At 36.4% G+C, this 21,966-nt stretch overlaps 1 protein-coding gene across 1 annotated transcript in view; it reads right to left on the bottom strand.

Annotated features, from left to right (window-relative positions):
• Positions 1-10,026: 10,026 nt before the first annotated feature.
• PLA2R1 (phospholipase A2 receptor 1) overlaps positions 10,027-21,966 on the bottom strand; it is a 74,121-nt gene continuing 62,181 nt past the window's right edge. The window contains exons 23-29 of the mRNA XM_032224623.1: positions 21,481-21,719; positions 19,334-19,502; positions 18,869-19,009; positions 16,361-16,477; positions 14,487-14,663; positions 10,591-10,623; positions 10,027-10,495 (exon numbers count right to left, since the gene is read on the bottom strand). Coding sequence (XP_032080514.1) covers positions 10,278-10,495; positions 10,591-10,623; positions 14,487-14,663; positions 16,361-16,477; positions 18,869-19,009; positions 19,334-19,502; positions 21,481-21,719 — 1,094 coding nt within the window. The 3' untranslated portion in view covers positions 10,027-10,277. The remainder of the gene's footprint in view (positions 10,496-10,590; positions 10,624-14,486; positions 14,664-16,360; positions 16,478-18,868; positions 19,010-19,333; positions 19,503-21,480; positions 21,720-21,966) is intronic.

The following is a 21,966-nucleotide window of genomic DNA, read 5'->3' as shown; positions in this document are numbered from 1 at the left end:
ATGGCATTTAGGCTTGTGTCTACTAAAGTCATAAACACAAACCAGATAAACAATAATTATTTATTCCAAGCAAACAGAGATATTGTGCAAAAAATAAAGGGTATACCAGTAATTTCCTCTACCCCATTAAATTATAGAGCACAAAATCAATTCTGAATGAACCCATTTGTTTGAAACACTGAGTTTATTTAAATTACAACTGATAATGTTTTTTCTAACAAGAGCGGCAAATGAATGATCTGATAGAACTATAGTTTTTACAATCTAAGCCAATACAATCAGTCACCTAATATCTATATATTATATTGTCCAAATTAAAGGATATTTGCTCATAATTTTAAAGTTGAGCAATAGATGACAGTAGGTAATTACAATTGTATTTTGTTTTGTAGAAACACTTCTAGAAATAAGTTCTTCAGCTGACTGTGACTGTATTTTCTCCATTTATTGTAACCATCATAGGTATTTCTAAAAAAATTCTGAACCACAACCTAACTGTGTCTTAGTTGCTGCTTACAATATGGAATGAATGTGTCATCCAGAGTTAAACAATCCAGTCTTTTGATTTAAAGAGCTGAAGTGCCATCATCCTTTGTAATGTCATTAAGACTCATTAGGAACAAAAGCTTTAAACAAATCATTTAATTTGGCAGAAGTTTTCTGAGGCACCCTTGTGAATTTAACACAAAGCCAAGCTTTCTTATATTACATGAAAATGTATTATCACAATGATGGCATGATGGATTTTTATGGAAATCATTAGCATCTCTGCACTGACATACAGAAATGAATATCAAATGAATTCACTCTAATTTGAAAATCAGAATTAACAGATGCTGCTCAGGACAATAATTGTCTAGGTATCCTCTCACTTGTTTCCAAATGGACTGAGGCAACCATAAGAGCTTGCTGAAAATGCAAACACAGAAAGTTTAACCAGTTCGCTAAGAAAAGGTTAGATATAAGACATCGAAAACAACCTAATTAAATTGAGTACTAAACATTTATTTTTCCCCACTTTCAGAGTCATTATCACAAATATAGATAAATTAAACATGCAAGCCAACAACAGTATATTCTAAGAAAAAATTCAATTGAACTCAGTCTAGAATTTAATTCCAAAGAGCTGTGCATACAATATGGCATTCTAATAGATCTCTAAAGTTCCCTAGCCCTGTAGTTGTTTTTTTAAATCACAGGCTGCAGAACAGTTTTCTTGTTATTGTACTTCTTCTCTGTTTTCTTCTTTTAGTTCCTACATCAAGGATCCCTGGAGGAGAAAGGAAGGCAAGGCAAGTGCTGCCTCTACTCCAAGAGATCAGAAGAGACTGAAACCTGTCCAAAGATGAGCAATCAAAATTATTGTTTTACAAGTCAGAATGATGCCTACAGAATGATGATTTACCAATGATTTGCCCGAAAAGTATAGTTACACTAGCTTTTTACTCCCTCCCTTCCAACAAGATGCCAATTAAAAATCAGTATTATATAAAAGAAGACAGCTCTCATGATGTTGATAGACAGTTGCTGCTACTGCACAAATCATCTGTATACACATTTCCTTTGTGAAGTAATCAGAGTCTGCAGTTGTACAAACAGGATAGTACATTCCATACAATTTCAAGAAGGTGGAAAATAATTAACAAAAGAAATTAGTTGCATTTTTCCATGAGCAGGAAGCAAATTCATGTATTATCATAACCAAATTAAGATTAACACCAAGAAAAGGGAGATTCAGCATCATGGAAATGTTAGGTAGGAAATAGAAAGGACAAGGACAGGTAAAAAAAAACATGTTGGTAGCAGGTGAACTGAACTGAATGCAAGGTAAATATCTGGGTGAGAACCTAGTATACACCTTTCACTCAACTTTGCCATCATGCTTCTCTAGATCTTACATCCAGGAATAGCAATGCAAGAGATTCTTATGGTTCTACCAGGTCCTAATAAATTTATTATTTATCTCTCTTATTTAATAACCAGGTACTTAAGATCTCCCATTTTATATTTAAGGCACTTAAAAGAGCCATATCCTTTTCTCACAGTTTATCTTTTTATGTTTTTCTTGTTATGTTTGCCTTTTTTCTTCAGTACTTAAAGTTTAAAGTCATTACTTCAAGAGCCTCAACATCAGTGGTAGGTTTCAAAATTTTTTAGAACCTCTTCTGTGTGGCCTGCTTTATGGAAGTGGCTTGCCAGCCATGTGACTCGTGGGAGTGGGTTGCCAGCCATGTGACTGAGTGGGAGTGGCTTGGCATTCATGTGACTGGGTGGGCAGGGCAAACTTGTAAAATGTGGTGAAACTCACTTAACAATGCTCTTGCTCAGCAACCAAAATGTTGGCTCAGAAACTGGAATTTGAAGCATGCAAGTCTTAAAGCTGTCAAGTTACAAGACCTTGCACCCCTAACCCTTTAGGGAAAAAACCCCAGGGGTGTTGAAACTTGACAGCTTTAAGACTTGTGGACTTCAACCAGAATTCCTCCTCCAGTCATGTTGGCTCAGGAACTCTGGCATTGAAGTGTGCAAGTCTTAAAGCTGTCAAATTACAAGACCCTTGCACCTCTAACCCCTTAGGAAAAAACCCCAGGGGTGTTCAAACTTGACAGCTTTAAGACTTGTGGACTTCTACTCCCAGAATTCCTCCTCTCGCTCTTCATCTTGATGATGTGCGGACGGGTGGGGGGAGGGAGCTGGAACCGGTTCTAAATGGCACTATAGATTTGTGGCAGGAACCCACCCCTGCTCAACATGTTGATGAAGATTTATAAGTGATGGAATGTATTTGTGTTATTTATTATAACACAAACCTCAGCTTCTTGAAACAAGGAAGTGTTGCCATTCTTAACACTGTGTAATGTTTTGCACATTCCTATTCTGTCCACGTCAGCATTGTGAAATTTTCAGCGTGGTAACACAGAATGCTTAATGAAGCATACTAGCATCACGCTGTTTGAAACAAACAATGAAGCAAACATCAGAGAAACCTGAATGTAAGGGACGCTGCCTACAGACACTGCTTCCCTTTTCTTTTTCTTTATGCTTCACAAAGCCAGATACCATTCTTTAATATCTTTGTAATGGATTCCCATTTGAGTTGAAATTCAACAAAGCTCCATTATCCTTTCAAAGTTTTATCGGAATTGGTCATATTCGTTCCAGATGGGAATGTCAAGGTTCCGACTGACGAACCCAACCAAAGCAAGTACCATCAAGACGATCCAATCTCTCTATGCAAGACTTTATTGAGTAGTTCACTTTGGCACAATTGAAGGCAAAACAAGATCTAGATTTTTCCTGCGCCAAACCCCATAGTTAAAGTTCACATTCTTACACACATACTAATTAACTCAGATCTCATTGTCTAATACATTATCCAGATATTGTTGTGGGAAAGTCCCTCTGGCTTTTTTAAACACCACTGAAGTGTCCTTGGTTCTCAGACAGACATCTTGATGTCTGGGTAGTGTCCTATCTCCAGCTCCCTCCCCCCATAGTTCATTGGTAAGCTGAGGTGTGGTAATAATGGTAACAACAAAATGTCTTTGAAGCTTAACAGGAAATTTCCAGATACTGTACTAGCAAAATGAGTGAGATTCCTCTTATCTTAAAAAACATCTTTTAAAGTACTCATGTTTCCTAAACTTCACAAAACCTAGCAGCTAAAACTATCTGCCAGGCAAATGTACAGAATCTGGTAAAGGTCCAATGGCTGTCTATAAGGGCCTGTGATATGGGACTAATTGTATACTAGTATGAGGAGAGAACATTTTGGACATCTTCTAAAACTGCAGAGAAACCTGGAATAAGGGAGAAAATGCTGCTGCTGTGATAAAAGTATTATACATTTTTTGTATACTTTTCAAAGTATTTTAGGTGTTTAACATATGCTATTGTAGCTTTAAAAAAATAATTGATGTATTAATTTATTTCTGTAGTAGTAGGAGCATTACAGTTAGTACTGTGTCTTAATTGCAGAATTAAAATATTGGTCTCTTTGGTGATGATGGTGGGTTTTTTTTAAAATTATTTCCAAGCACTTTCTATGGGTTATTAATCATAATGGATTAGTTTTTCAATTCTGGAAATGTAAGCAGAACATAAAGTGGCTCTCTTGGGCTTTTTCTTTTCTTGGGCATTAGGTTAGTAAGAACCAGGATGCTGAACTGGCTAGGCTTTTCATATGATCTAGGCCTACTTTTTTATATAATACGACAAATAGTCATGGAGGGAAGAATAACCACTCTATTTTATAGAGATTATCTTTGATTCTCTGTGTTCTTTCTGTGAACTGAAAAGAACAATTTGCTTCAAATGTCATGTTCATTCACCCAGCCCTTGTTTTTCAATTAGCAGTAGTGATTTTTAAAAAAAATACTGTAGCTTTTTGTTATTCCAGTGTCTTCCTGATTAAAGGGCAACAAAATTCTAATCCATGTTAAAAGGAAGAAACTCTTGGATTAAACAATCCTAAATGTCCAGGGAAGAGGTTAATTGTAGCAGTTAGTGCTAAGTGGTCCCTTATTAGTTGTGAAGTTCTGGAAGCTTCTCTTAACATTATTTGTTGCCTATGTTATTGTTCCTTTCTTTTCTCTCATGGTACAATCATATAGAATAGTGTTTTTTTCTCCTATTTCTTGGTGAACATTGATATTATTTGTTTTGTAAATAAAATAAATAGAATAACAGAATCGGAAAGCATGTTGGAGCTCCCTTCTAGTCCAACCCCCTGCTGTAGCAGGAAACCCTATACCATTTCAGACAAATGGTTGTCCAATCTCTTCTTAAAAACTCTCAGTTTGGAGCTCCCACAACTTTTGGAGGCAAGTCCTTCCGATGATTAATTGTTATAACTGTCAGGAAACTTCTCCTTATTTCTAGTTTGGTTCTCTCCTTTAATTTCCATCCATTGCTTCTTGTCCTGCCTTCAGGTGCTTTGGAGAATAGGTTGACCCCCTTTTTTTTTGTGGCAGCCCCTTGTATATTTTCAACACTACTATGTTACCCTTAGTCCTTCTTTTCATTAAACTATACATACCTAATTCCTGCAACCATTCTTCATGTGTTCTAGCCTTCTATCCCCTAATCATCTTCGTTGCTCTTCTCTGTACTTTTCCTAGAGTCTCAACATCTTTCTAAAATTGGGGCAACAGATCTGTTTATATGATTATGGTGAAACACTTTAAGAAGTGAGGGAGAAAGCAAGAAAAAAGCAGCTCTGACCCAGATTCAAAATAATCACAAAATGGTCCGCTTTTTTTTAGTCTTCACACTCTTCCAGCACAGAGTACTGTACAACAGAAACCCCATCACCACCATTATTATTAATTTTTATTGTTTCTGGTGAACTCAGTCTTAGTATAACAAGATCTTGGCTGCAGAGTTACATGCCAAGGGATTTCAAGAACTACGGATATTTAGACATTTAATTGAAAGATGTGACATGTTTATTGAATTTCAAGAAATGTCACACAGATGCTTTAGTTCTTGGAAACAGACCTGCATCTGTCTGTGATTTTGTACTGGCCATTCCAAATTGCCTTATCAAATGGCTATTCCAAAGATTTTCTTGAAAACCAATCAGCATCAGTTTCATACATTGGATAATTCATTTTTTTTTTTCATTTCATGGCAAGTGAATAGGACCTATAGTGTGGAAGTTTCTGGAAGCACATTCAAAAGAAAGATCAGACATTTTAGGTGCATGTTTAAAACATTTTCACTAAATATTTTCTTACACACACACACACACACACACACACACACACACACACACACACTCCAGGTTAACTAAGTGGTTATTCTTGAAAAACCAAATGCAAAGTATTTTTTCTGGCCTTCAATATTAAATACTTCCTGCAATCAACTAATTACTACCTTCCTAGGTAGATTATTGATTCTCTTTCATTTGTTTATAAATCTATGTCAGCATTTGAAGGTCTTAGAACTACCAATACTATAGCATATTTTTTGTACAGATTTTGGGTTAAATGAATCTGGAATATCTTATGTAGATAGTCTGCTGGCAAAACCCAATATATTTTAAGTGCCGTGTTGTCAGAAACTAGATAGAAAAGTGCAGGCCAGATAGCTCTTCTGGATCCACCCAATTGCATTCCTGTCTTTCCTGCTTGTTTTTGTCCAGATGCTGGTAGGGGAATGCTTGTTTGCTATTAATTTATTGTGCACCGAATTATTCTGTGTGCTCATTCACATTACTCAATACCTGCACGAAACTGCTGCTGGGTGGGGGTGGGGGAACAGTTTTGAAACTTTGGTGTGAAGTGCAATCAGTTTGCTGATGGCACCCAGCCTATTACTCTTTCCCATCCTTGCCTGAATGCTGCTGAAATTTGATAGTATACAGGATGAGAGAAACAAGCTGAAATTAAATCCAGGTCCTGTGGTAAGTGGAAAAGGATTTAGCCTGATTTGATGAGAGTGCACTCTTCTTGAAAAATATCTGCTTTCTGAAAAATGTACCTTGACGATCAGCTATTAAGAATTGGATACTCTGGCAAGGATATATTGTGGAATGGGTGGACATACTTATCAAATATATGTACAAAGTACTCCTGCTTTGTGGAATGCCACAGGGCTTGAGTCTCCCCAATCCAATTTAACATCTACATGAAACCATTGGGTGAAGTTATCAATCAGCAAAACTCTAAGTATCATTGATAATGACCTATGACCTATTATTTTTTATTTATATGTACATTGTGAGCTTCCGCACCAAAGACAAATTCCTTGTGTGTTCAATCACACTTGGCCAATAAACCTATTCTATTCTATTCTATTCTAATTCTTCATTGGAATACTTCCAAGAGATACTATTTGCCTGGAAGCAAGAACTTATGGGACCACAGAGTAGACAAAATAGAAAATGAATAAGCTAAGGTACTCTGGGACTTTATAATTTAAATAGACAAGTACCTGCCACCTAACACCCCGGAATTAACTGGCAGTGCCTGGAGACAGCAGATTAGACAGAAAGAACTGGATAAAATCACAAAGACCTGCAAATAAAAGTATAATAATTCTGGCAAAAGAAAGCAAGGATAGTATCAATAGTAACAGGAGCCTTGGGTGCAATCCCAAAAATCTGGTGCCCCATTTAAATGCCATTGGCATTGACAAAACCTCCACCAGTCAATTGCAAAAGGCAGCTTTACTTGGAACAGCTGACATCATGTGACAAATACTTCTGACAATATCACACTACATCTGCATATCCCAGGTCCTTAGGATAAAGGACCACCTTGATAGGTGGATAAAAATGCCAAATCCAGTCTAGATGAATGTGCAACCAACTATAATTTTAAAATTTATATGTTACCCAACTCCTGGTGATTCTGGGATAGCAAGTCATACAAATTTGATTGATGAATTAACTGTACAATTAAAGTTAGTGAAATGTGACCCTCAACTGGTCAAATAATAGTTATCCTTAGCTACACAGCATCTTCTTGAATGTTGCAATATTCTCTAAGCACATATTAAAATTGTCCAGAACGTATAGTAAATACAAAATGAAAATAAGACTGTTAACATAACATGGAATTACAAGATGCCTGTATTAATCTGAATTGGCTGCCAGTGGCATTCTGAACACAGTGTAAAATGTAAGTATTAACTTTTAAAAACGACGTGGTTTATAAGAGATTAGCCTGTGCAGCCGTTAAAATTTCCAAGAAAGGTCTTTTTGAAGAGCCATTATTTCTAAAATACTGGAGTATGCCATCTGTTCTGCTATGGAATAAAAATACCCAGGAATTGTATGTACCCCTTCCTAAGCAATAAGAAGAGGTATAAAGATGATTTTTTTAAAAAAAAGTTGCCTTGACTGTTTGCATAGAAAGATGGGGTGAAAATAAAATTTAAACATTCAAATGTAAAATGAACAATATAAAACAATGAAATGTTTCAAAGCATTTTTATTGAACACAGCAACAGTCCTTTTTTTAAAAGAGTGCTTTAGGTATGAAGGGGTAAATCAACTTGCATATAGTATCATTAATGGTACAAATCCGATTTAAAAGTATTTTCAGTTGGTAACATTAGAAAAAATAGAGGAAAAGATGTCATTTCATAATTCAAAGAAGAACAAGGTGAAAACAAAATTAATTATAAAATGTAAAAGTACGAGTTTTCACTGAATTCTAACAATCCCAAAATTGTGCATAAAGAAAATAAACACTATAGTACATGCTAAGGAGATTAAAGATCTATATGTGCACAAAATGCTGTTCTGTTTTAACCATTTCCTTAAAAGCTAGACTAACTCAGCTAAGAACATAAATTCAGTCTTTATTACACATACATATATACAGTAAAATTACTTCTCCGTGGAAATATTAAATTATGCATTTCAGTAGATCATATTTGATGCCCATCAGTACTGTATTATCATTAGTCTTTGGCATTTTAGCATTGTCCAAGTTGGTTTCATAGTTCATCCTTGTAATTCTAATGTTATATTTTCCTGACTAAATACATTTGAAAGTCACAACAGTGGGAGATGTACTGTAGTCTCTTATTATAGTGTGAGCCTATACATATCTATTCAAAAGAAAATGGGATTACCTTCCAGTCACTGCATCCTGAACAATTTATTCCATGTTTTAAAAACAATACCAGCTACTAAAAGTTACCCTTAAAATTTTTCTCTGCAAAATTTTTCTCCCCTGATGCAAACCTCCTTGCCTGCAGAACTAACTCTTAGCATACTAAAAGCACAGAACTTTAATTTCATGTGACAATCCACTCAAGTGTTTTCTTCTGCCACCTGGCAGGTTCAATTATGCTCTCTGAGTTGCAAATATGTGTCTGCCACATGCAGTATTTTTCTCCATACAGCTAAAAGGCTTCAGGGGAAGCAAATGAGAATTGGAAAAAAAAAATTAAATGAAAAATTTGAAAAACAGGGTGAGGGAGATAGAGTATTTAGTACTGTTTTTATTTTTTATAACAACAGCTTTAAATATATATTTATATTCCTTGCAGAGCTGGTAATTTGTATCATTTAGAGAGTCACTGAAGCACTTGGAAATAATATAAATCCTTCCATTCCCCACTATCCTGTCAGAGTTGAAGAAGCTTCTTGGATGAGAAGCAAAATGTCTTCAAAAGAAAAAAAAACCAAGAAAGTCCAGTTGCTTTCTGAAAAAGCACCTTTGGGACAACCATGACCTGGATGACTGAGAATCTCTACAGACTTTTAGTCATACATTTTGGGATGAACACCCTTTTGATGGTGTGGGTGTAGGAATGGATTTCCAGAGGAAAAAATTGCAGACTACAGGAACCAGGAGCACTACTCAGGTGACCCTGAGGACACAGATAAACCTCCAAGTGCTTCAACGACCCAAAAGGATGCAGATTACCAGCTGTCTGCAGGGAATATAAATCTTTCTATTCCCCACCATCCAGTCAGAGCAGAAGAAGCGAAACTTCTTCAAAAGAAAAAAGCAAGAAAGTCCAGTTGCCTCCTGAAAAAGCATCTTTGGGACAACAATGACCTGGATGACTGAGAATCTCTACAGACTAATAGTTTTAAATTTTTCATAGTTAGTTAGATTGTTTTGTTTCTAATGCATCACTGCAAAGCTACAAACTAAGAACTGAACTAAGAGCATAGTGAATGTTTTATTTTATCTTTTCAAAAAGTTGTGGAAGAAAAAAAAAAGAAAAGAGGAGGGCAGGTTAGCTTCCCCTTGGTCCAGAATCTGGAAAACATTTTTACTGGACAATAATAGGATTTGATTTATGAAACTGAAATGAGCATCATACATGGACATGTTCTTGGAGTACCAGCTTCAATAGTAAACAAGAACAAACACAAATGAATGACAGAATAACAGAGTTGGGGGGACCTTGGAGGTCTTTTAATCCAGCCCCTATTCAGGCAGGAATCCCTATACCATTCCACACAATCTCTTCTTAAAAACTTCTGGTGTTGGAGCACCCACAATGTCTAGAAACAAGGTGCTCCACTGATTAATTGTTCTCACTGTCAGGAAATTCCTGCTTAGTTCTAGATTGGATCTCTCTTTGATCAGCTTTCATCTATTGCTTCTTGTCCTGCCTTCAAGTAGATCTTAATTGAGTTTTACTGCAGATCTTGTTCCATTGAAAAAAAAAATTGGACTATCTTAAATTTGGAGGGAGTAAAATGCCTAACAATATGATGTAATCAGTTCATGAAATTATTCTTGTTTACAAAGATGGGCGCCCATTTGCAGCAGCATTAATTGTATTAAATGAATGAGGTTGCATTAAAGAACATCATTCCTCTCCAAGCTGGAAATGAGAATGCTTTCTTCAGCAACAGGAACTTCAGAATGAGCTTCTGTAAGGCAGGCATTTCTGAAGCACATGATAGTTCCAGATACGCCACTGGGTCTTGGCGAACACCACAAACATGTTGCTATGGCACTAACAGCTATCAGCAATGCAGATAATATCACCAGGACAAATATCCTATGATATGATCCTTGAAAAAGAGAGTGAAAGAAAATAAAAAGACTGATAGTAACAGTTTTAGTTTCATCTTTAGGAATTAAAATATGGGAAAATGATGTCACATACCTTTCACTGGTGGTACTGCAGTCTCATGATAATCTGAAAAATAATGCACAATTAGCTACTTTATACGTTAGAGACAACAGCAATATAGTTAGGAGTAAACACTGTGGTTGTACATGTCCTTAGAACCTGTTGCGTATCCTATTTAATTATTTTTAAAAGGTTTTTTTTAAAAAACAACAACTGGTACATGAAAAAAAAAGTGCAAGTGCATTTCTAGACTGTATCTAAATCCTTGACAGGCATTCTTAGACATTGTAAATGGTAGTTTTGCTTAGAACTGCATCTAACAGCCCAGAAAAAAATGCCAAAAGATGGAATCATACAAAAGATCATGTTGAATTATATGAGAGAAGTCAAGAAGCATCCAAAGTTTATCCTCTGATAAATAACCGTTTCTTTTCTGTGTACCCTAGGAACAAGCAAATCCCATCCACAACTCCCATTAGCAATTATTTTATATTTCTCCAAAACTTCAAAATGTGCCTATCAGCCTCAAAAGATTGACTGTCTTAGATTTAATAATTATATTAAGATGTTCCCCTTGAGCTAAATTTATCTCCTCAGAAAATTATGAACGTTAAAAGGTTTGGTTAGGTAATAATATCAACAGTTTACTTGAACAAACCATCAAGTTTAAGGATATTTTTCTGCTGATTTTATTCAGTATATAGAGTTATATATGTATAAACATTAATTATAGCTTTACCTCTTATGAGTGTATTATTTAGAAGAAAAATAGATGCCAATAATTTTGGTCAAATATGCAAAAGTACTGGGTTTGATAGGGAATCTCCTAGGAATAAGATAGCAATTTTTTGTTCAATTATTATCTGATTCATTCAGGTTTTTTATTTATTTATTTAGTGAAATGGCACGGGAAAATCCCTGTCCAATTCATGCTCTCAAATGTGGATTGAGGCATACCCTATCTACAGTGTTTGCCCGCATAAAGTATCTATGTCCAAATGATAAACTTCAGCCTCACTGAATTTTCATTAGTTGTAGTTGGGATCTTTGCAAGCCTTATGGCACTCATGTCTTTTTTTAGAAATCCAAATTCCTTAAGAGGTCCTAAATGTTTTATCCCCTTTAGGGACTGGTGGCTGCAAATAGTTTGCTTTGGGCCCAGCTAGGTCGATGTTTGCACAGAAGGAAGAGTTAATGTTTAAGCAATAACGTGGAGCTTATGGGTTTCCTCCCCTTTGATTAGAATGTAAGAAGAGAAATAGTAGTTACATATCCTTTAAACATAGGTTCATACCGAAGGAGGAGCTGACGTCGCAATGACATGACATGCAAGATCGCAGTCGATACTTTTGCCATTGGACGGTCCTTTTGGACCTAAACCGTCCCGAAGAGACGGTGACAGGGGAAGAGTATGTCCTGTTGATCTCAGGGACACCACAAAGTCCCAGATTGATCCAGGAGAATCTTTTTTTGCCGGTGACAGAATTGCAGCCATTGAAGCTGCTGAAGTTGGGACAGCTGCGGAAAGGGAGGAAAACAGAAAGAGAAAGTGTGTCCATCTGGTGAGGAAATCTTATTATTATAAAAGAGACTATCCCCAAAAAATTAAAGCTAAATTAAATTTGAAAACAGAAGAGAACAAGTGGCGAAATTAAGCTACATTAAACAGTGTGTTATCCTTTTTTAAAAATTTTCTTTTATGGATGGAACTTTTGCAAATGTTTCCTATTCTTTAAATTGAACGGATTAGTTTTTCTTCTTCTACTTTTTACATTCTTTTTTTATACCTATAGATTAAAATCTTTTTCCTTATTTTTATAATGCTGGATTGGATGGTTGTTGGTTTTTTTTTTTTGCTCCATTTAAGAATTTTGTTTTCTTTAAGCCTGGAATATAAAGAAGATATAAAAGGAATACAAAGAGGGCTGAATTAACAGAGGGAAATGAAGTTACACTGTCACTTGGAGGCTAGAGGCTTGGAAGGCTTGGAAATATTGTCTTTTCTTTTTTCTCTTTCATCATTTGATTTTGCATTTCAAGGTTCCTCAGCTTGTTTACAGAGAGTGATAGTGAGAAGAGCATGGGTTGTTTATATAGGTGTTCTTCGGGAGCTTTATTGGCAGCTGGAGTGGAGTGAAAACAAAGCCTTGCCTTGAAAGATTATAAATGAACTTGCTTTAATAAAAAGTTTTGAATGCCAGAGTGGCAGTGTTTACATGTTGGAAGAATGGCGTAACATGAAAAAGAAACCTTAACATTGCAAAAGATTATGTTTGAAATTCAAAAATTATTAGAAGTAACAGAGAAAATTGAGACGAGATTAGAGAACATAGATTGTAGAACAGTAAAATTTGATGGAAAAATTGAGGATGTTCATCAAATGAAGAAAGTGGAGGTCAGAGTTCTAAAACTGAAGGAAAAAATAAAGAGACAAGAAAATTGTTGATACTGACAGTGAACTGAGCATGGTTAGAAATGGAAAGAGTGGAATATGGAAAGGGGACATAGATGGACTGGAGCTCTATCCCAGATTTCAAAGTATAGAAGAAGAAAAGAGAGAAGAATTGATGGAACTAAGGAGAGAAATTTTGTCAGAAGCACTAGTGATAACCAAATATAAGCTGATCAAAGAAGCAGATGGAGGGTTTCGAGCTTATACAAGATATGCAATAAGCAATAAGTTGCGAAGAGAAGTCCATACAAAACTTACTAAGGAAATAATCAGAATACTAAAGCCATAAATGGCAAGAGACATAAGACTGCACTATTACTGGAAAGACACAGGTTGATATAATGAAAGCTTATAATAAAAAATTAAGTCAAATTTAGTTACATTTAGAGCATTATGAATAAAATGAAATAATAATGGATACAGTTAAATAATTGATTGATAATGATAATAATGCATATATATGTATTGGTTTGATAAAAGGAAATTCGATATAAATTGTAAATGGTGACTACGAAAGGTGGTTTAGAAACTCTGTTATTAAATATAATCAATTTTTATTTAGAACATGTTATAAAGATGTAATGTTACTAGATGATATTAGGAAGAGCTAATGGAATGCCATTATCTGGTTTTGCTTTAAATCTGAAATATTTTTATAAAAGGACGTAAAAACAATTATAGTCAAATGAGGGTTGAGGTATGATGATAGTAATATATATATATATTTGACGTAAAATTAAAGTGACCAGATTTTAAGATAGGTAAAGCGGGACACCATTGACGGGGGAAGCACCTGAGCTCTAAAAAAAAAAAAGGGCTGTAAAACCATGAAGCATTACCCCTGCCGCCACCGCTGCCTCCTCTGCCGTGCTTTTGAGGAGCTTCCAACGGCTGACCCACTTGGCCCGGGCCCGAGCCTCCTCCTCACTGTGTTGCCCCCGCCGGAAAGCCCCCCCCGCCTGAGGCCACCGGACGCCTGTCGCAAAAACATCACGTGTTGGCGTGCGCACGCGCAGGAGGGGAGGGAGCCTCGCCCCTCGTCGGGCGCTGTGAGCGAGCCGAGCAGAGGGAGGGAAACCACTGCCCTCTAAAGGCCACATCGGGAACGACACTTCAGAGAAATAAAAACTTTTTTTTTAACGGCGTCCTTTTTAAAATTGATGATTCGGAGTCTTTTCTTTCTTTTGGAAAATCAGGACTTTTTGAACACGCCGCGGGACACGGGACAAATTTTGAAAAATCGTGATTGTCCCGCCAAAAGTGGGATGTCTAGACAACTTACTTAAAATATATGATTTGATATGAATTGTAGGTGATGACTGTGGAAGGGATGCACGGAAGGTTTTGTAACCAATCAACAAACTTTCTACAATTTGTAATGGAAGATGGTTTTGTGGGGGTTTTTGTGTGTGTTTTGCCTGTTTGTGTTTATTTAAAAATAAAAAAAAAATCTTTATAAAAAAACATAGGTTCATACCTGTGTTGGCTTTACATACAAATCCTTTTTTCTCATGACACGGTATTAACTTCCAGATGCCATCTGCAGTTGTCAAGACAATGCAGCTATTTCCTGTCCATTGACCCACCTCAGTCTCCTCAGTGCCCCAGTTTGAATACTGAACTGGAGAGCCATCAAACCATATTAGCGTAGCATCTAAGGGCAACATTAGTGACATCATTAAAGTCAGAAGACTTCCAGAATCCATGCACAGGACCTTACAATTCCATTTATTATATCTGTCCACCCCTGGTATTTTCTAATATCAAAGTTACAGCCAGTGGTGAAATTCAATTTTTTTTTACTACCAGTTCTGTGGGCGTGGCTTGGTGGGCATGGCAGGGGAAGGATATTGCAAAATCTCTAGTCCCTCCCCACTCTGGGGCCAGCCAGAAGTGGTATTTGCCGGTTCTCCAAACTACTCAAAATTTCCGTTACCGGTTCTCCAGAACCTGTCAGAACCTGCTGAATTTCACCCCTGCTTACATCCATATATGGATTTGAGGGCACTGTGAACAGAGTACTACATTTGCATTGTATTTTATTCAAAAATGAAATAGTCCTGCGGCTTTGGAAATTAGGGGAGTGTTCTTCTAGTTCTAATTATCTTCAAGGAAGATCGTGCATCATAACTGCAAGCTATTTCTCGTCATACAGTTTTATATCACAGTAGTCATTAAATGTTTATGAAAATGCAATTTACTTGGGAGCTGTCCATCTATATTCTCTTTTTACGACCTGAAATTATAGTTTTCAGAGTGTTTTGGAGGAAGTAGACTGCAAAGTAAACAATGAAAAACGAATGCACTCATTTTAAGTTCAAATTAATTTTTACTTCAGAGTCATTGCTATTCCTCTCTATTCCTTCAAAATACTTCTCTGTGTTATCCCTTAAACCTTTATGCAGAATGAAACAGTCTGCAAATATCTAAATGGATTTCTAAGTATGCATCTTCCTGTCATATATTAAACAACTTTAAAAAACACCTCACAGCTCCTTTGTGAACCAGATGACTTTGAAAAATAATTTCACTGTATGTTTAAACATGGGATATATAGACAAAGAATGTTGGTTCTAACAAAGATGATAAGACAGCCAGTGTGGGATAATGGTTAAAGCACAGGGCTAAAAGTAGGAAGATCCAAGTGCTAGTAAGCTAAGAAAATGATAGTTCTCCCTCTCTTAGCCCAAGATACTTAGCAGAGTTGTAACAATATAATGGGGGAATTAAGAGGAGGGAACATTCTGCACATATTTATATTTATATTTTATATTTTTATATTTATTAGGATTTATTAGGATTTATACATCACCTTGAGTTCCCATATAAAAGGTGCAATATAAATTTAATGTGTGTAGTAAGTGTGGAGACTAGTTTATTGCACACATGCTTCCAAATTTCATTGGAAGTGAAGGCATGTCAAAGTTCAAGAGAGAAAAAAAGAGTAGAGATGACTAAATACAACTGGCTTCCTTTTCACAGAATAAGAAAGTGGTGACAGTGATAGCACTTAGACATATATACCGCTTCACAGTGCTTTACAGTCCTCTCTAAGTGGTTTATAGAGTCAGCATATTACTCCCAACAATCTGGATCCTCATTTTACCGACCTCAGAAGCATGGAAGGTTGATGAGCAAACAAAATACCTAGCTCATTACAAATTGAAAATGCAGTAGGAACTAAGGGGTCCTATAACCAGAATATAAAGTAAAACAGTTATCATTTGCATGTTGTGTTAATTGGTGGCTCAGCTAATTTTAACTACCAAAGAAATTATATGTATATGCTCTGGGACAAAATCTCCAATAGTTGGATGTGATTTAATTCTTTCCTGGCTTCTTTTCACTTACTATCCATAAGGAAGTGAGTATTCAACCAAATCATTTCAACCAAAGAGCCAAAAGAATGTAGTTCTTCTAAAAGAAAAATATTTTCATCTCTGCCTTTGATTGTTAGAAGATTAGAACCTGAAAATGAACAAATGGTAGATTTATTATTAAGCAAATATACTTAGAATAAAAAATATATGCTCATGCAAGATTTTACCTTTGGGATTATTTAGAATTTGCTTTAAAGAGCAGAATTCCCATATTATGTATTTAATCAATTTGCTGCAAGATTTCTGAATTAAGATTATAAAACAGCCAAATGAAACAAATACATTATAAAGCCTGTAACTAATTAAAACAGCCACAGAATAAAACCAAAGCAAACCCAGAAGCACAGAAGAACATTAGTACAAGAACCATTAAAAAAAAAAGTCGGGGGGGGGATCACTTTTTCCTCTCAGCATGGAATACAAAAAGCAAAATATAGGTAGGCAATTGTGCCTAAAAAAGGCTGATCCATAACCAGGGCACCACTACTAAGAAGACTTTTTATTTATTTCTGTATTAATCACATTTATATAGCCGCCCATCTCATTAAAAGCGACTCTAGGTGGCATATAAGAATTAATAAAGCCAGATACATAAAAACACACATTATAAAAATATAAAAATCCTTTTTAAGGTTATTGAAAGTCAGTTGGGGGTAGTATTTCAGGTGCTGTGTAGTATTTCAGCAGACTGTGAGTTTTGTTCTGCCTTAGGCATGAGAGCCATTTGGCTGACTTCCTTCTCTTTTTCAGCCCAACCGACCTCACAAAGTTGTTGTGGGCAAACAAGAAGGAAGAAGGAATATTAAGTATGTTTGCTGCTTTTCGTTTCTTATAAAGTAATAAAGGTGGAATAAAACTCTTAATAAACAAAAATTAAAAGTAAGCTATTATAAAATGTTCAAAATATACAAACCACAGAGAGAGAGAGAGAGAAATCAACCACAGTGGAGCCATCTAAGAATGCATCCGGATTCCCTGGGATTCCCCCAGGCCTGGTGTCATAATCAGATTTTAAGGAACTTCTGAAACGATAGCAGGGAATGGACCTAACCTGACTTCATGTTGTATGTGGGATACTCCATAAGGGGGACACCACAGCAGAAGAGGCCCACCTCCTGGGACCCATTAATTGTAAAGTCCTACTAGATGGTTTCTCTGCCAGGCATTTCCAAGAAGACTTCAAAGTGCAAAAACTGGAACGCACAAAGAACCCACCCTGCCTTTTTTCTACCTTAATGATTGTAGCTATCTCCCAGGCCTGCATTCAAAACCTTTACTGATCTTAAACTAACTTCCCAGACTGGATCTAATAAGTACTTGCTTTCACAAGCTTTTCACCAAGGCCTTCCTAGATGTTCCCCAACAGCAGTGGACATTCATGGGAAAATTAGCTCACTGGAGTATGGCTCATGATTATGCTTGGTCAGCTTGGCTATTAGTAATGCATGAATTCCACTGGCTACCATTACAAATTTAGCAATGGTAAGAGTTATTTTAGGGCAGTGTTTCTCAACCTTGGTGACTTTAAGTCCTGCATAGCTGGCTGGGGAATTCTGGGAGTTGAAGTCCACAGGACTTAAAGTCATCAAGGTTGAGAAACACTATTTTAGGGTCTTGATATGCCAAAAGAAACTACATAAAATTCCTCTGTCTGGACTAAAATGGACTAAAAAGAGTTCGTTGCAATTGCTCAGTAAAAATTAAATAAAAATAAAAGATGAGCTCATGAGTCAACACTTCTCTTTTCAGAGAAAGAAAGACTTTTCTACTTAGGGAATTTTCCAGACTTCATCACCCACCACAGCTGAAAGCAAGAATTCCAGCCCAGAGAAGGATTTAAAAGTTTAGCGTTAGTATCAGATTGAAACTTCTGATGCATGTTTTTAAGTATGGTTATTAACAGGTTGTTGCTAGACAGGCAAATTATAATCATAACTATTTCACTTCAAATTCAATGAATTTCCCAATTTTTTTCCAAGGGCAATTTAATACATTGGATTTGCTCATGGTTTAGAAGCACATTTTACATGAAAAAACAACTACCTCTATCTGTATATTAAGATTTTCAGTGGGGAACTTCCAACACTGACATGGGGTGAGTAATTAAAAGGAAAATGGTCTTCTCATTAATTGCACCACTGGTATAGAACTCTGTACATATGACATTCTATGGATAAACCATCCTGTGTGCTGTACAGACAGATATGCTTTTATCACTTACTTCCCTTTGGACACCTAGCCAACTTTTTCTTGAGCTTTTTAAAGGCACTTTATTCCCGCTGACTTTCTTATGCGATAACTTAGTAGCTTTGGGGGATATAATTATCAATATATATTTATTTGATATTTCTATGCTACTCCATTCTAAATGGCTTAATGACATACAACAGTAATAAATTAAAAATAACAGAAGAAACAAACCAACGGTGCTGAATAGGCAATCCGACAGCATTAGGCCCCGAATGTAAAAGCTTCTCACCTTGCCTTTTGCAAAACTCCAATGCTTCATAAAAGTTCAGATTCTCAAAAACAGTAGAAAAGCCGTAGCAACTGCTGTTAAACCTTATCCAATGCACAGTTTTTTCATCACACAATTCCTTGTTTTGCATTGATTTCTTCTCTATGACAAGAAAAACAAGTGGGAGTATTTTTTTTCCAGCATTATCACAAACATTGCATTTGTCCATTAAGTTTCCATTTTTAAAAAATTAATTTCTCCAACCTCATGTTTTTAACGTCAGTCATGATTTTGTATATTTTGTGCCTTGGCTTGGGCAAAAAATTCAGCAACTCTGCTATTGTGTTCTAATGAATCCCACTCCCTCCAAATTTTCAAGCATTACATAAGTTTTAATATCCCCGATTCAGTTGCTACTTTCAAACAAGCCAAAATGGGTTATATTTACCAAAAGTGTTTCAATGTTTAACATAAGAGCCAACTTACTTGGTGGAATGTGGCAAATTGCACCGTTCAAAAGCTCTTCACAGTCAGTATTTTTCCAATGTCCCTTAATATCAATGTAAACACACTGTCCTGGACTATGTGTTTCCTCTTCTTCCCAAAATGTAAAAAAAGGCCTGGTGCCATCTGACCACTCAAAGGGAAGGTCATTCTGCCAAAAGAAGTATTGGATTAATCTCTGCAGGTCATTAACTCAAGAGGATTTTATGTAGCAACTGCAATTGGATAAGGTACTTCATGCTACAGAAATGAAGCAATTCTGCTTGAAGTGAGGAGTGGTTTAAGATTCTTGAGTGAAGCGATCTGGTCTTGTCCGGTAGTTCCAGTTATCCGGAGGAGGCTTCAGAGCATTTTTCTAAAACCTCTTCAAGTTAATAGAGCAACCAGATAAAAAGCTCAAGAGCAACATGAGATGAAGCACTGTGACTGCTTTGCTTTTTTGAAGCAGGGAATGAAGGCCTATTACCCCATAAAGCAGTTTTTAAGGGAGGTTTCACATGAACCTTTTTTTAAAAAAGCCAAGCATCTCTACCAAGAGATGCTTGTCTTTTTGTTACTTGTCTTTTTATTACTTAAAAAAGGAAAATGTAAAGGTTACCCTCGCATATACAGTATGTGCTAGTCGTTCACAACACTAGGGGGCAATGTTCATTTCTGTTTCAAAGCCGAAGAGCCAGCGCTGTCTGAAGACGTCTCCGTGACCATGTGGCCAGCATGACTAAAAGCTGAGGATGCACAGAATGCTGTTATCTTCCCACCAAAGGTGGTTCCTATTTTTCTACTTGCATTTTTTACATGCTTTTGAACTGCTAGGTTGGCAGAAGCTGGGACATGTAACAGGAGCTCACCTTTCGATCAACAAGCTCAGCGTCTTAGCCATTGAGCCACAGTGTCCCTACTTTTTTTACTATTTACTTGGGATTAATATACTTTATTCACTCTTGTTTCCAAGAAAGGGATGTAAATGATTAGAAAAGTTATTTTCCCTATTTAATATTCATAAAAAAACATTGATCATTCTTTTTTTAAAAAAGGAAACTGCTTTATCCTATGTCAGATCACTGAACCTTTCTCTTGCCAATACTGAGATTTCAAACAGTATTCTATTTCTTGCCTACAAAATACAGCATTACCAGTGAAATGAGGCCTTTCCCAGTTTAAAAACGAAATTTATAGTGTCAAACAAAGACATTGATGAACACGAAACTGTGATCAAGTTTTTGTTAAGGTTCGGTTTTCATGATGTTAAAGCATATTAATGAATCAAGAAATCAGCTCCCTCTGGGGCAAAAGTCATCTCTCTACAACTCTTTTAACCCAGTACAATATTTCCACTGGCTGAATGGAAAGCAAATTCTTTCTTCTGCATGCGGAACTTTTTGTCATCCTAAAATGATGACATCCTGAGTGTTGGAGACATCGTACATGAAAGAGCTCTCAAAATGGTATATACCGTTGCTACGTACCTGAAGTGTGCATGCACCCATAATGCAATGCATACATGACCTCCCTGCCCGCCCTGCCCCCACGCATGCACACGTAACCCCCCCAGGTTCCCATGCTCTCCACGCATACATGCGCATCCCATGGATGCAGCTTTGCTTGCTTCTGCAGTCTGGTTTCAGGAACGTCCGGTACTGGTCCACGGACCAGAGGTTGGGGATCCATGATGTACACCACTATCCATGTCTGATAAAATTCCAACCAGTCAAGTGGTACTTCCTGGTAATCAATGTAATTGGAATAGGGGAAAAGAACCCCTAACCTTAACCTACCCTTGTCCTCCACAAGGGAAGGCAGATAAAACATCCATCCTGACTTCATCATTACTAATTTTATAGCAGAATTCTATCCTGGAATAAAACATGAAAACTCTAGGATTACAATTTACTATTCCTTTTAACTGTATCACTGTTGTTGTTAGGAACATTGTTAGGTAGTATCTTTACTTTACACTAACCTTTGCCTTAAATATTATCTTCATTGAGTTTTAAATTTCCCAAGAGTTAAACTCCAAAGTATTTTTACATACACTCATTGGACATAGACCTTTAGTTACTTTCCTGATAAATAAAATTTGAATGCACTTAATAAACTACATCAATTGGACAAACATTTGAAATACCTACATCTGAAGTGAATAATCCAATCCAGTGAGCGTAACCCACTCGATTTATCATTACGGTAAGGAAAGCTTGGTGGTAGTAGTCTGTAATGCTGACCAATTCAGCCCCAATTTTTTTGCACATTTGTGAAGCCATGTACCAAGTCATACTGCCATTGATCAATGTATAGGTCCTATTTGCATATTCTAAAGTATCCGGGATTGAGTACATCACTGAAGGATCAATGTTATGTCTAGAAGTATCTGTGATAGAGAAGATCAAGAGTCATTTGAAAAAAAATTTAAAAGCTCAACATTAAGACGTTGGACATTTTCAAACAAGCTATAGCCATCTCTGAAAGAAATATAAGTGACAAACATTGCACGCTATTAAGAGTTGGGAGAGAACAGGTGGCCTGAGATTAGCTAGCAGCTGGTCTGATGGTGCCTCCCCTTTAAGACCTCTCCCAGGACAGACAAGCTGCTTAGCAAAGAACAGCTATAGAAGGCC

The sequence above is a fragment of the Thamnophis elegans genome, chromosome 1, assembly GCF_009769535.1.
Source record: "Thamnophis elegans isolate rThaEle1 chromosome 1, rThaEle1.pri, whole genome shotgun sequence".
Classification (NCBI taxonomy): domain Eukaryota; kingdom Metazoa; phylum Chordata; class Lepidosauria; order Squamata; family Colubridae; genus Thamnophis; species Thamnophis elegans.
The sequence above is the reverse complement of the archived record's forward strand: the minus strand, read 5'-3'. Positions and strand labels throughout refer to the sequence as shown.